Below are 14,539 nucleotides of genomic sequence, written 5' to 3'. Positions count from 1 at the left end.
AGAACTGACTCATTTCAAAAGATCCTGATGCTGGGAAAGATTGAAGGTGGGGGGAAAAGGGGACGACAGGAGATGAGATGGTTGGATGGCATCACTGACTCAATGGACATGAGTTTGAGTAGGCTCCAGGAGTTGGTGATGGACAGGAGGCCTGGCATGCTCCAGTCCATGGGGTCGCAAAGAGTCGGACACGACTGAGCGACTGAACTGAACTGAATGGCTGGGCAATGAGGTGCCCAGTAGGGCAAACAAGGCCCAGGAATGAAGGAACCGGCCCTGAGCATGAACAGACACGTACTCTGATCAGGATGGTGCTGAAGAAAAGATGTGCACGTGGGGCCGGAAGAGATAGATGGAGACCATGTCTGATGGTCTTGGTGTTCTGGAAGAAGTAGACTTGGTCTTGTGCTGAAAAGTAAGTTGAGGCGGGGCAGATATTGCCTCGGCAGCTTCAATGAAGGGAGAAAGGGCTGGAGTAGTCACTGAGGAGCTATAAATTAAAATAGTTGTTTGCCTACACAGCAGGCCTCCCCGTTAAACTGCAAGTTCCCTGAGGGCAATGTGGTTCTATTCTTACCCCTTGGGCGCTTTACTCAACAGTTGAAGACCCATAGGCATTTTGAAAGCTCCTTTCACGCGATGGTACATTCATTTTGAGAAATATATTATCCCTTCACATTTTTTTTACAAAGCTGGGCAAAAGTGAACTTATAAGCCATTTAAGAATTTTTATAAATGTATGCAATTAACTTTCTTTCTACACAGCACGTAGTAGCTCTAACTTAAAAATAAAAATTCTCAAGAAAAAGTGTGAAATTAATTTTCTTAGGATATAATTACGAAGTCAGGAGACCCTATCCAGTCAGTTCACCAAGATGCATCAAGGGCATCCTTGTCAAAGTTCTGATAGTTCAATTTCTATCCTCCAATGATAGGGCAGGATTCACCTCACAGCTGGTTTCCCATTGGCTCTGAGATGTGGGCGGGGCCACCTATTCCTGCTACTGCCAATAGCTCCACCCCACCTCATGCAAATGAAGCCAAAGCTCTAGGGACCCACGTGATTGGTCACGTGACGAACGACGTATAGCCCCACCCCTCTAGTGACGTCATCACATCACACTCTCACGAGAGTTTGTGGATATGGGGAGAGGCTAGCAGGCCAGTTCACTGTGGCAAGAGTGGGGTCAGGGGAGGGGGCTTCAATACAAAACCCCATTCCCACTGCTGACCTTCCAGTTCAGCTTAAGGCAGGGGCCCAAAGGGGCCTGTGGGACAGTGCCCAGAGGCGGGTGGGGGGGGGGGTCCCAAGCATGCTCTTCTCCCATTGGTTGACTGCATCGGCATGCAAATAAGGGTTCGCGTCACTTCCGGAGGCCAATCGAGCGCCATTTTCTCTTTCTGGCCGAGCTGGGAGGAGGGGACGGGGTCGCGCGGGGTGGCGCGCGCCGAGCGGGGGTCCCGCCGCGCGGGGCGGAGGCGGGCGGGCGCGGGGCCCCAGCAGGCGCGGCCAGACGTGCGAGGGACGCGGCGGCGCTGCGGGCGCCCAGCGGTAGGTAACCCCGGCCCGGCCCGCGGCGACGCCCCTGGCCCGGCCCGCGAAGTCCCGGCTGCGGCCCCGCCCCACCCCGCCCACACCCGGTGGCCCGTGGCCGCCTCTCTAATCCCGCGACGTTCTGCCAGCGCGGGGCTCGCGGCCCGAAGGGCGCCCGTCGTCCCTCCGCGTCACGTGGGGCCGGGGTCGAGGGGGGCGGTGATGGGGCCTGGGGGCGGGGCGGGGAACGGCATCAGGGCGAGGGGGACGCGGGGACAGGGCGGCGGCCGGGGAGGGCCGGGGAGGCGGGCGGGCTGGAAGCCGGAGGGCCGCCCGGAGCAAGCGCGGACGCGGGCCGGGCAGAGGCGCGCTCAGCCGCCTGCCCTGTGGCGGGTTTTTTCTGGAGGAGCGCACAGCTGAGAGGAGCCCCAGTTCCTTCACCCCGGAGTTCTCGGTGTGAATACTGATGACGTGCAGATGTTGACATTACAGTTGAACTTTTCACATGCCGCCGGTCCCCGCACTGACGTAGAGAGCGCAGAATTTCTCCTGACTCTTGGCTTGGGAACGTCGAAAATAGTAGCCGCCAGTTTTAACTGAACGGTTGTTAAATAATTAAATGTTTAAAGTATTTTCTTTGAATTTGAATGGGAGGCTTGGCGGAATGCTCTTAAAACACTTTATAATTGAATGGAATGGGTAATGGCAGCCTCTTGAGATCTGTAGGACTCTTGTGTGTGGTGATTTATGATGCAGATGGGCAAGTGCCTCAGGGCACGGGCGAACTCCACAGGGCTCGGGAGGAGCCTGGGAGTCGGGAGGAGCGTTCTGGGAGAGTGGACCACGTAAAAATTGCGAGTTGAGGAAAGCGCGTGTTTGGCTTTGGTTGGAAGTCAAGTAATGTATGTTTAACTTGTTTAAACATACATGTTTACAAACATGTAGCTTGTTACTGGGGAGGTAGCCATGTTATGAACGAACTTTGGTATTCTAGTTGTCATTGGGAGTTTGTTGAGGCAGTGGTCTTTAGACATGGAAGTGACCGATCTGTGTGTCGAAAGGGTACTGGTGCTAGGTTGGAGGGGGACTGGAGTTGGGAGGAGATAGGCTCACTCGTCTGACTGAGCAGTGGTAAGGATGTGAGAGCTGGTTTTAGGGTTAGGAATTGAAGATTGGTGTCTGGAGAGGATGGGGAAGGAAATGGCAATTTACTCCCGTGTTGCCGGAAGAATTCCATGGACAGAGAAGCCTGGTGGGCTGTAGTCCATGGGGTCGCAAAGAGTCAGGCACGACTGAGCAACTCACACACACACACAATTCTTGTAAACACTCTACCTTCCTCTCCCGTAGTGAGTGAGAGAAAGTCGTGCCGACTCTGTGACGCCATGGACTGTAGCCTGTCAGGCTCCTCTGTCCCCGGAATTCTCCAGGCAAGAATACTGGAGTGGGTTCCCTTCTCCAGGGGATCTTCCTGACCCGGAGATGGAACCCAGATTATTTACCGTGCGAGCTACCAGGGAGTCTATCTGACGATATCTGGGACACCTTTTTAATTTGATCCAAGTTTGCAATATATTTTGGTGAATTTATGGTTGTAGTCACTTTGAGTGGTCACACCCCAATATTCTGCTGTGGCTGCCACTCTGGTTATCACATGGTTGTCACACATGTTGGCAAGGTGTTACAAGGAGAAGACTGAAAGGTGAGGACTTGCTGAAGGCAACGTGTCTGAGAAGGGATCTTCTTGTATTTGAACCCAGACCTTTGATTCTTGCTTTCATCTATTGTATAAATATCATGTGTTTTTAGTTACTTTAAAACAAAACAACAACCCCTGTATTCCAGTAGTTTCAACATTTCACTTAGATTTTTGGGAGCTTGTTGTTCAGTCATTAAGTCATGTCTGACTCTGCCAACACCAACGTCCGTGTCTGTCCCCCGTGTCCCCCCCCCCCCCCCCCGCCCATGGACTGCAGGATTCCAGTCTCCTCTGTCCTCCACTATCTCCCAGAGATTACTCAGATTCAGTCCATTGAGTCGTGATGCTATCTATAACCATCTCATTCTCTGCCGCTCTCATCTTTTGCATTCAGTCTTTCTGTAGCATCAGTGTCTTTTCCAGTGAGTCAGCTCTTAACATCAGGTGGCCAAAGTATTGGAGCTTCAGCATCAGTCCTTCTGGTGCATATTCAGGGTTGATTTCCTTTAGAATGGACTGGTTTGATCTCTCAGCCCAAGGGACTCTCAAGAGTCTTCTCCAGCACCACAATTCAAAAGCATCAATTCTTGGGTGTTCGGCTTTCTTTATGGTCCAGCTCTCACATCTGTATATGACTACTGGAAAAACAATAGCTTTGACTATACAGACCTTTGTCGGCAAAGTGATGTCTTTACTTTTTAATACTGTCTAGGTTTGTCATAGCTTTCCTTCCAAGGAGCAAGCGTCTTTTAATTTCATGGCTGCAGTCACTGTCAGCAGTGATTTTGGAGCTGAAGAAAACAAAATCTGTGACTGCTTCCACTTTTTTTCCTTCTATTTGCCATGAAGTGATGGGACTGGATGCCATGATGCTAGTTTTTTGAATGTTGCATTTTAAGTTTTTGGAGTTAGATAATAGCAAACTCACAGTCTTATGTTCTAAGTGCTTTTCTTGTGTTAAATGAATTTTCTTCCTCAAAACTACTTCTCAGAGTCGGTTGTGCAGTCCCTGTTTTACAGAAGAAACAGGCCCTGGGATTAAGTAACTTGCTAAAGATCACACAACTAGTAGTAAACTGTGGTAAACTTGAACTCAGGCAGTGTAGCTCCAGAGTCTTGCTTGTGAGATCATTGTTCTGGATTGTTTTGCAAGTGAAATCGTTTCAGAACTTAGATTTCACAGGAACTTAGAAGAAAGTTCTGTGCCTTAAAAAAGTACTGTTTATTACCAGAATGACTTTTTTTACAGTGTATTTTTTGATAATGGAGTATTCTTAAATGATCGTGATACTAAAAAGCAGCAAAAACCCTTTAAGTGCCTCTTTGGAAAATAATATTTTCTTTTGCACTTTAATGCAATTTTTGGTAAATTCATGTCTACCACACACTGTGAAATTAAAGGTAATTTACTGTGGGACTTTCCTGATGATAGAGTAGATAAGAATCTGCCTGCCAGTGCAGGGGACACAGGTTCTATCCCTTATCCAGGAAGATTCCAGAAGCTACTGTGCAGCTAATATGCCCGTGAGCCACAACTGCTGAACCTGCATGGTGCAGCTGTTGAGCCCGCATGCTGCAACTACTGAAGCCTGTGCTTTTAGAGCCCATGCTCTCCAACTAGAGAAGCCCCACTCCCTGCAACTAGAGAAAGCATGTGTGCAGCAACGAGCAGCGAGCACAGCTGAAAATAATAATAAAATACAAAAGAAAAGAATAATTTACTGTGAACTGAACTTGGTAGATAGTACAGCTGCATTAGCCTGCTGTTTCCTAATGGTGAAAATACAGATTTAATTGAGTACTAAGAATATATTGAGAATAGCATCAATAAAGGATTTATAGATATGGAAGCATTCAGCAACTTCTTTTCCAGCTAATTAGTCCACTTGGCCTTTTGTGTAGAATCTTGCATCTCTTAGAGAATGGATAAATTATGGTAAAAGTCAGCTTTTTTCCCGCAAAGTGATTGGCAACAGTAGACCAAGGATCTTGACAGAACTTCTGTGATTTACCTGTGTTTTATTTTATTATGTTTACTTGGTTTCCCTAAAACAGTAAGTGCTATAAACAGGAAACTTTTTCTTTAAATTGAATGGACCTGTGTACTTGTTTTGAGGGAGGGAACCACAGTAAACATGATGAGGGAAGGGGAGCGTGTACAGTTGAAAATGAAATGCTCCTATTCTGCAGGTTCAAGAAGACTTCTTTGGCCCTTCTCCCAAGCCTTGAACAAGTACTTGCAGACCCCTTTAAAACTTGCCTGATCACTGGAAGCCTCTTTTCATTGCCTTCCTCCTGAGAGTTGGCCTGTCAGGAACAGCTTGGGAACCATCCTGTACTACTGTTTCTCAACTGTGATAAGATCAGCACTTCCTATGTGAAGCCAGATTTCTTTGCAAGCAATACATTTAACTTCTTTGTTTTAGATATAGGTGGATGATGGTCTTAACCTTGGGCAGTCCTATTTATCAGCCAGCTTTTGGGAAAGAAGTGCTCCAGGAACTCTAAGGAGGACAGACCAGCACGTCTGGTGGAGTGAGTGGAGAACTTGAAGGGAAGTTTCTGTTGAGGCTGCTTTGGCCAGAGAAGCCAGTCTGGGCTTGAAAGTGATGCTGTGCTTAACTTTAAAGAATGCTCCCACAAGGTTCTTGACAACTTGCCTTTTAAATTATGCTTTTGAAGCCTAGACCCAGTTCAATGCAGTTTGTTGTTAATAATTTTATTGTTATAAAACTATTTGCTATGATTTTTGTATCTTCTGGTTCTAAAATGCTAAATGATCTTTCAAACTCACTTTTTACTGAACCTGAAGTATAATTTTTACATAGGTAACTTGTCTGAAAAATGTACCCATTTCAAATTGGCTTCTCGATACTTCACATTTTCTTATTACTCATGAAAAGTTCCTCCCACTGTTAGCTCTAATGCCCCTTTCGTGTCTTGTTTTATTCCGGTTCATGTTTTCAGTTTTACTTACCTTTTGCCAAATACATTCAGATACTCATTTACCTCAGTGATTTTTTGATGCTGATCTATTTACTTAGAATGTCTTTATCTCCAACTCACCAACCCTCTATAGCCATATCCATTTTGAACCTCTGTGATAGGCCCAGATGTGCAGAGAAACATGATTCCTGCCCTGAAGATATTTAGTTCAAAAGGGAAAATGGGTATATAAGGAAATAATTACAATGTAGTGAGGTGAGTGCAATGAAATAAGTATAAACTGGCCATTTTGGGAGTTCTTAGAAGGGGTTCCAAGCTTATCCTTGAAGGAGGAGGGGTTGTAAAAGGGTTTAGAATGGAATTTCCAACTCAGAGAAACTGTTGTTTAAAAATCTTGGGAGATACTGCCAGTTGACGTGTAAATATGGAGAAATTAACGTTTTTCTACTTACTCTCAGTACCAGTCAGTTCATTTCAGTTCAGTTCAGTCGCTCAGTCATGTCTGACACTTTGTGACCCCATGGACTGTAGCACACCAAGCTTCCCTGTCCATGACCAACTCTTGGAGCTTGCTCAAACTCATGTCCATCGAATCGGTGATGCCACTACCAGTGGATGTTATCAATCTTCAAGTTATTGTTTTGATAATTTGAAATTTGGCATTATTTTATCTGATATTTCTTTAACTCAGATTTAACTGATTTTGTTTGTAGCTTTTATAGTTTGTGCATTAAAACCTTTTTTGAAATAGTTTCAGATTTTTAGAAAGTTGCAGGTGTAGTACAAAGGATTTCCCCTGAATCATTTGAAACTAAGTTACCAGAAAAGATGCCAGATTACCCAATATTGTCCATTTCCTACAATAAGGACATTCTACATACCCAGAACAAAACCATCAAAATCAGAAAATCAATGCATTGTTACTCCTCAGCCCACATTGAAGTTTTGCCAGTTGTTCCAGAAACATCATTTATAGTAAAGAATCTAGTTAGAATTACACATTGTATTTAGTTTTCTTTAGTCTCACAATCTGAAACAGTTCCTTAGTTTTTCCTTGCATGATCTTTTTCTAAGTATTATTGTTGTTCAGTTACTAAGTAGTGTTCGCCTCTTTGCGACCTCATGGTCTGTAGCACACCAGGCTTCCCTGTCCTACACTATGTCCCAGAGTTTGCTCAAACTCATGTCCATTGAGTCAGTGATGCCATCCAGCCATCTTATCCTCTGTCGTCCCTTTCTCCTCCTGCCTTCAGTCTTTCCCAGCATCAGGGTCGTTTCCAGTGAATCAACTCTTCACATCAGGTGGCCAAAGTAATGGAGTTTCAGCTTCAGCATGAGTCCTTCCAATGAATATTCAGTGTTGATTTCTTTTAAGATTAACTGGTTTGATCTCCTTGCTGTCCAAGGGACTCTCAACAGTCTTTTCCTATAGTTCAAAAGCATCAATTGTTCAGTGCTCAGCTGTTTTTATGGTCCAACTCTCACATCCATATATGACTACTGGAAAAACCATAGGTTTGACTATGGACCTTTGTTGGCAAGTGATGTCTCTGCTTTTTAATGTGCTGTCTAGGTTTGTCATAGCTTTCCTTCCAAGAAGCAAGTGTCTTAATTTCGTGGCTGCAGTCACTGTCCACGGTGATTTTGGAGCCCAAGAAAATAAAATCTGCCGCTGTTTCCACTTTTCCCCCATCTGTCTACTGTGAAGTGATGGGACTGGATGCCATGGTCTTAGTTTTTTGAACGTTGAGTTTTAAGCCAGCTTTTTCACTCTTCCGCTTTCATTCTCATCAAGAGGCTCTTTAGTTGCTCTTACCCTTCTGTCATTAGAGTGGTATCATCTGCATATCTGAAGTTGTGATATTTCTCCCAGAAATCTGGATTCCGGCTTGTGAGTCATCAAGCCTGGCATTTCCCATGATGTACTCTGTTCGTTGGAAGGATTGCTGCTGAAAGTTGAAGCTCCAATACTTTGGTCTCCTGATTTGAAGAGCTGACTCATTGGGACCAACCCTGATCCTGGGTTGTTTGATTGAAATTGAGGGCAAAAGGAGAAGGGGATGACAGAGGATGAGATAGTTGGATGGCATCACTGACTCAATGGACGTGAGTTTGAATAAACTCTGTGAGATAGTGAAGGACAGGGAAGTATGGTGTGCTGCAAACCATGGGGTCGCAAAGAATCAGACATGACTTAGGGACTGAAAAACAACAACTCTGCATATAAGTTAAATAAGCAGGGTGACGATACACGGCCTTGTTTTACTCCTTTCCCAAGAATCAGTACATTTTTCCATGTCCCGTTCTAACTGTTGCTTCTTGTCCTGCATATAGACTTCTCAGTAGACAAATAAAGTAGTCTGGTATTCCCATCTCTTTAAGAAGTATAATTAGTTGATTTTTAGTAAATTTATAGAATTGTGCAACCAACAACACAGTCTAGTATTAGAACATTTCCTGCACTTTCCCCAAAAACCTATTCATGTGCAGTTATTTCCACCCACTGCTGACCACTAATCTGCCTTCTATCTCTGTAGATTTCTCCTGAATGTTTCATATAAATGGTGTCAGACAATATGAGGACTTTGCATCTGTGTTCTTTCACTTAGCATCATGTTTTTGAGATACTGATTCATGCTGTCATGTGCATCAGTGCCTACTTACATTTACTGTTGTAGTGTTTTGTGGGATGAGTATGATATGTTTTGCTCATCTATTCACCATTTGATGGACACTTGGATTGTTTCCACAGTTTGGCTGTTACGAATAGTGGTCTTGTGTCATCTGGATATTTCTGAAGTTTACAGGGAATTTTGTCTCTTAATCGGATGTCTTCCAGACTTCTGTGAATTACTCTTTTCCCCTTGGTTATTAATGAGTATTTTGTGGGGAGGTGCTTGGAAATGATGTAAAATACTCCATTCTTGACTAAACTTTAAATTTAATTATTTTTGTTATCATGAACTTGAGTTTATGTTCTAGTGGGTTATATTTTGATTACTATTTCTGAATACCAAACCACCCTAAAACTTGGTGGAGTGAAACATTTTATATAAAAATTCAGTAATTCAGGTGGGAGCAGGGGGAGATGGCTCGTTTATGCTCCACAATGTTTGGGGCCTCACCTGAGAAAACTGAAAGACTCGGGGTGAGTGGACAGCTGCAGGCTGTAAGAGTATCTTCACTCTCATGTCCAGTGGTTGACGTGGAACCTTTCCATGTGGGCTAGTTGAGCTTCTTGCAATAAGGAGTCTAGATTCCAAGAGTTATGGTACCCAGAGGGCAAGGAAAGTATGTGGCATTTTGTGGTCTAGCCTGGGCATTCCCATGGCCTTGCTTTATTGGTCGAGGGCGCTGCTGAGTTCTGCCCAGGTTCGAGGAGTGGGCGTGTAGATGCCGCTTCTGGTTGGGAGGAGTGTCACGGACATGTTCTGAGGAAAGCATGTGGGATGGGAGATACGGTGACATTATCTTTGGAACCGCAGGTTATAATCTGTTACTGTCATTTGTTTGGTACCCACATTGTCCCATATTTGGCTTGTGGAAACTTCTTCAAGCTGACTTCTTTTGAGTACTTTTGACATGTCTCTCCATTTTCTGAGCAACTCCTTTATTTTCTGGCAGAAGACATTCTAGGATCATTTTGTCTCTTCTGTGCTCCAGCCCTGAAATCAGCCATTTTTCCAAGGAGCCCTGCTTCCTTTTAAGGGAAAGTGATATTTAGAAAGGAAGATTTGAGCCCAAGGCGTGGTCTGCTACTGGTGTGTAACTACTTCCAGGCTCTTGCAGTGGCCTGAGCTGTACAATATACACACACACATTAACAAATACATATATTTTTAAATCCGTATTAATCCGTATTTATTACAGATAATAAGGTCACAGCTGTACCTTTTATCCTAGTCAACTACCACAGGATTTATTTTAATTTTATGCCTTTTCAGATATTTTAAAAGCAGCGTTGGTGGTGGTTTAGTTGCTAAGATGTGTCTAACTGTTGTGACCCTATGGATTGTAGCCCGCCAGGCTCCTCTGTCCATGGGATTCTCCAGGCAAGAATACTGGAGTGGGGTGCCATTTCCTTCTCCAGGGGATCTTCCCAACTCAGGAATCAAACCTGGGTCTCCTGCATTGTAGGCAAGTTTTTTATCAACTGATCTACTAGAAAAGCCCAAAAGCAGCGTTACTGAGATGTAATTTACACTCCATACAGTTCACCTGCTTAAAGTGTACAGTCAGTGGTTTTTAGTTCATTCACACAGTTGTGCATAACATCACCATAGTCGATTTTAGAATATTGTCACTGTTCCAGAAAGAAACCTTGCCCCCTTAGCCATCACCTTCCATTCTCCTCAGCCCTAAGCGACCAATGTTCTCCTTTTTGTCTCTGTAAATTTTGTCTATTATGGACATTTCCTGTAAATCGAATCATATAATATGTGGTCCTTTGTGTCTGACGCCTTTCACTTAGAATAATATCCCCCAAGGGTTATCATGCATTGATTAACATGCATTGATACTTCACTTTTTATGGCCAAATAATATTCCATTCTTTGGATACACCACATTTTATTTATGTATCTTTTGATGGACATTTGTGCTTTTTTATTTTTTGAGTGTTATGAGTAATGGTGCTGTGAACATTCTTGTGCAGGGTTTTGTTTGGATGCAGGTTTTTAATTTCTCTCAAGTGGTATTGCTGGTTCATATGGTACTTACATGTTTAATACTTTGAGGACCTGCTGGACTTTCCCAAACCAGCCGCATTATTTTACTGCCATTACTACCAGCAGTGTATGGGGGGGATCCATTTTCTTCACATCTGTGCCAGCACTATTACTGCTACTTCTTTTAAAATTGACAGCCATTCTAGTTGGTGTGAAGAGTTATCTCATGATAGTTTCTATTTGCTTTTCTCCATAGCTAATGTTGTTTAGCACATTCATAAGTGCTTAATGGCCATTTGTATATTGTCTTTGTAGAAGTAATCAGATCCTTTTCCTGTTTTTAAGTTGGCATATTTGTCCTTTAATTATTGTCGTTGGGGTTTTTTTTAATATATTCTGGATATAAGTTCCTTATCAGGAATAAGATTTATAAAAGTTTTCTCCCATGTTGTAGATTCTCTTTTCATTTTTTTGATGGTTTCCTTTGAAGCATATAGGTTTTTCATTTTGATGAAGTCCAACTTAGCTACTTTTTCTCTTGTTCCTAGCGCTTTATGGTATCATATCTGAGAACCTGTTGCCAAATCCAATGTCATAAAAATTTATGCCTGTGTTTTCTTCTGAGCGTTTTAAAGTTTTCACTTGTGCATGGAGGTATAGGACTAATTTTGAGTTAATTTTTGTGTATACTAATAGGAAAGAATCCAACTTATTCTTTGATTGTGGAAATCTAATTGTTCCAGAATAATTTGTTGAAAATTACTCTGCTTTCTTTACCTACCCTGTTTGTAATATTTTATGCACATACATGTGTATGTGTGTATATATGGATGCATGCTAAGTTGCTTCAGTTGTGTTTGACTCTTTTCGACCCTATTGACAATAGCCTGCCAGGCTCCTCTGTCCATGGGATTCTCTAGGCAAGAATACTGGAGTGGGCTGCCATGCCCTCCTTTAGGGGATCTTCCTGACCCAGGGGACGAACCCATGTCTCTTACGTTTCCTGTCTCTTATGTCTCCTGTATTGGCAGGCGGGTTCTTTACCACTAGCGCCGTGTGTGTGTGTGTGTGTGTGTGTGTTCTTTACCACTAGCGCCGTGTGTGTGTGTGTGTGTGTGTGTGTGTACACTTATTATAGTTTTGTTTTCTTCCCTTTAAGGAAAATCTCAAAAATGTTTCAAATTCCTGTGGAGAATCTTGACAACATCAGGAAGGTACGGAAAAAGGTGAAAAGCATTCTTGTGGACATTGGGCTTGACAGCTGCAAGGAGCTGCTGAAGGTAAGAGGACACGGGTAATGGATGAAGAGAAGACGGTAACCGTGGAGGCCCTGGGCTGAGGGGTACTCTTTGAACGGGACTCTTTTGGAGAGTGGGTCAGATGCCTCAAGGTGGAAAGTGCTGCCTCTTAAAATGAGGCCTGGGAACAGCATTTGTTCTTATTTATGTCTTTATGGTTTAAAGTGGCTGCTTTAGGCTCCAGTTTTTAGTTACTTTGAGGAGAGACTTTATAGTCATTCGGTTCAGTTGCTCAGTCGTGTCTGACTCTTTGCGACCCCATGAACTGCAGCACGCCAGGCCTCCCTGTCCATCACCAACTCCTGGAGTCCACCCGAACTCATGTCCATCTAGTCAGTGATGCCATCCAACCATCTCATCCTCTGTCGTCCCCTTCTCCTCCTGCCCTCAATCTTTCCCAGCACCAGGGTCTTTTCCAGTGAGTCAGCTCTTCGCATCAGGTGGCCAAAGTATTGGAGTTTCAGCTTCAACATCAGTCCTTCCAATGAACACCCAGGACTGATCTCCTTTACAATGGACTGGTTGGATCTCCTTGCAGTCCAAGGGACTCTGAAGAGTCTTCTCCAACACCACAGTTGAAAAGCATCAATTCTTCTGCGCTCAGCTTTCTTTATAGTCCAACTCTCACATCCATACGTGACCACTGGAAAAACCATAGCTTGACCAGACCGACCTTTATTGACAAAGTAATGTCTGCTTTTTAATATGCTGTCTAGGTTGGTCATAACTTTCCTTCCAAGGAGTAGTTTTATTTTATGGCTGCTTTCACCATCTGCAGTGATTTTGGAGCCCAAAAAAATAAAGTCAGCCACTGTTTCCCCATCTATTTGCCATGGAGTGATGGGATAAGATGCCATGATTTTAGTTTTCTGAATGTTGAGCTTTAAGCCAACTTTTTCACTCTCCTCTTTCACTTTCATCAAGAGGCTCTTTAGTTCTTCTTCACTTTCTGCCATAAGGGTGGTGTCATCTGCATATCTGAGGTTACTGATATTTTCTCCCGGCAATCTTGATTCCATCTTGTGCTTCCTCCAGCCCAGTGTTTCTCATGATGTACTCTGCATATAAGTTAAATAAGCAGGGTGACAATATACAGCCATTAGTTGCAGTGTATATTTGTTTTTGATCTTTGAATTTTTTAACAGAAAAAGACTAAATCGGTTTTCTAGTATTAGAGTAATCCCCAGTGGTGATGCATACTTGTATGGTAGGGTTGTTTGTTTTCTTTTGTCTTTTCCGATTTGTGAATTTAATACATGCAGTCTTATAAAAGTTTAAAAATTAAGGTCACAGTCACATTTTCTATGATCAATTCTGTTCTCATATAATTTTATCTTATAACTTGAGAATATATGGCCAGCATAAAGAAATAAAAATTATTAAATAAAGCTTGCTATGTAGCTTTATAGCCATTCTGTGCATGTTTAGTCCATATTGAAGATACGGACTGCGTCTGCTTTGAATTTTTCAGAGTTGTGAATAATTTGATTCAAGGTATTATTGGCCCAGGAAGAGTTCAGTTTCTTAATTTTTAAATCTCAGACTTTGAACCAGATTGACTTTATTTATAAAAAGGTGCTGAAGGACCAGTAATTACCAGGATTCTCATTAGTGGTCAGAATTGGTTTTTGCTGGAGCTTATGATGGACGGAGGCCTGGCGTGCTGCGATTCATGGGGTCGCGAAGAGTCGGACACGACTGAGCGACTGAACTGAACTGAAACTTTCTAAAGAAAAGACCTCTTTTCAAATGTTGCTGCCCAAGAAAAATCTTCCCCCTAAAATTCTGCCCTTTCCACTTCATTATCTTACCTGCTCTGTTTTTCGCCAAACCTCTCGTAATAGCTGATGCTGTTTATCTCTGTCCCTCAGGTCAAGTATTGCCTTTGGTTGTCATCTCTCTTTAGTCTCCTTTAATGTGAATTCACTTTTAAGATGGAATTCTGTTACAAACTGAAGTGTTTTTTTTTTTTAATGATAAAATGTCAGTAGCAACTAAAATTTTTCATCCTGGAGTCCTTCGATTTTGATATTGCATAAAACTGGACATTCCTCACTAACTTCTCCCTTAGTCTGGCTAAGATTATTTACTCATCTCAATTTGTTCAAGACCGTTAACTTTTTCTTTCCAAGACTGTGCTGACACAGATACATGTATACTTCACAAAAGAAAAAGTAAGACATTTGAATGGCATACCAGTATTAATTAACTACTTGGTTAAATTTTACTAATTCTTTTGGGAAGAAATTTTGTTTTTTTTAATTTGTAGTTGGTCTTATATTCCGCAAACTTTCTGAAAATTCAAGCAATATAAAAGTTCATTATAAAGTTCATTATAGAAAAATTAGAAAATATACATAGAAACATAGAGAAAAAAATGACTTACTTGTATGCT

The 14,539-nt window shown here is 42.9% G+C and overlaps 1 protein-coding gene across 1 annotated transcript in view; it reads left to right on the top strand.

The window, feature by feature from the left end:
• Positions 1 to 1,398: 1,398 nt before the first annotated feature.
• ADNP2 (ADNP homeobox 2) overlaps positions 1,399 to 14,539 on the top strand; it is a 33,343-nt gene continuing 20,202 nt past the window's right edge. Inside the window, exons 1-2 of the mRNA XM_043889013.1 lie at positions 1,399 to 1,552; positions 12,006 to 12,126. Of these exons, the coding sequence (XP_043744948.1) occupies positions 12,019 to 12,126 (108 nt within the window). The 5' untranslated portion in view covers positions 1,399 to 1,552; positions 12,006 to 12,018. The remainder of the gene's footprint in view (positions 1,553 to 12,005; positions 12,127 to 14,539) is intronic.

Source organism: Cervus elaphus, chromosome 27, assembly GCF_910594005.1.
Source record: "Cervus elaphus chromosome 27, mCerEla1.1, whole genome shotgun sequence".
Lineage (NCBI taxonomy): Eukaryota > Metazoa > Chordata > Mammalia > Artiodactyla > Cervidae > Cervus > Cervus elaphus.
This window is presented reverse-complemented; position numbering and strand designations above follow the sequence as displayed.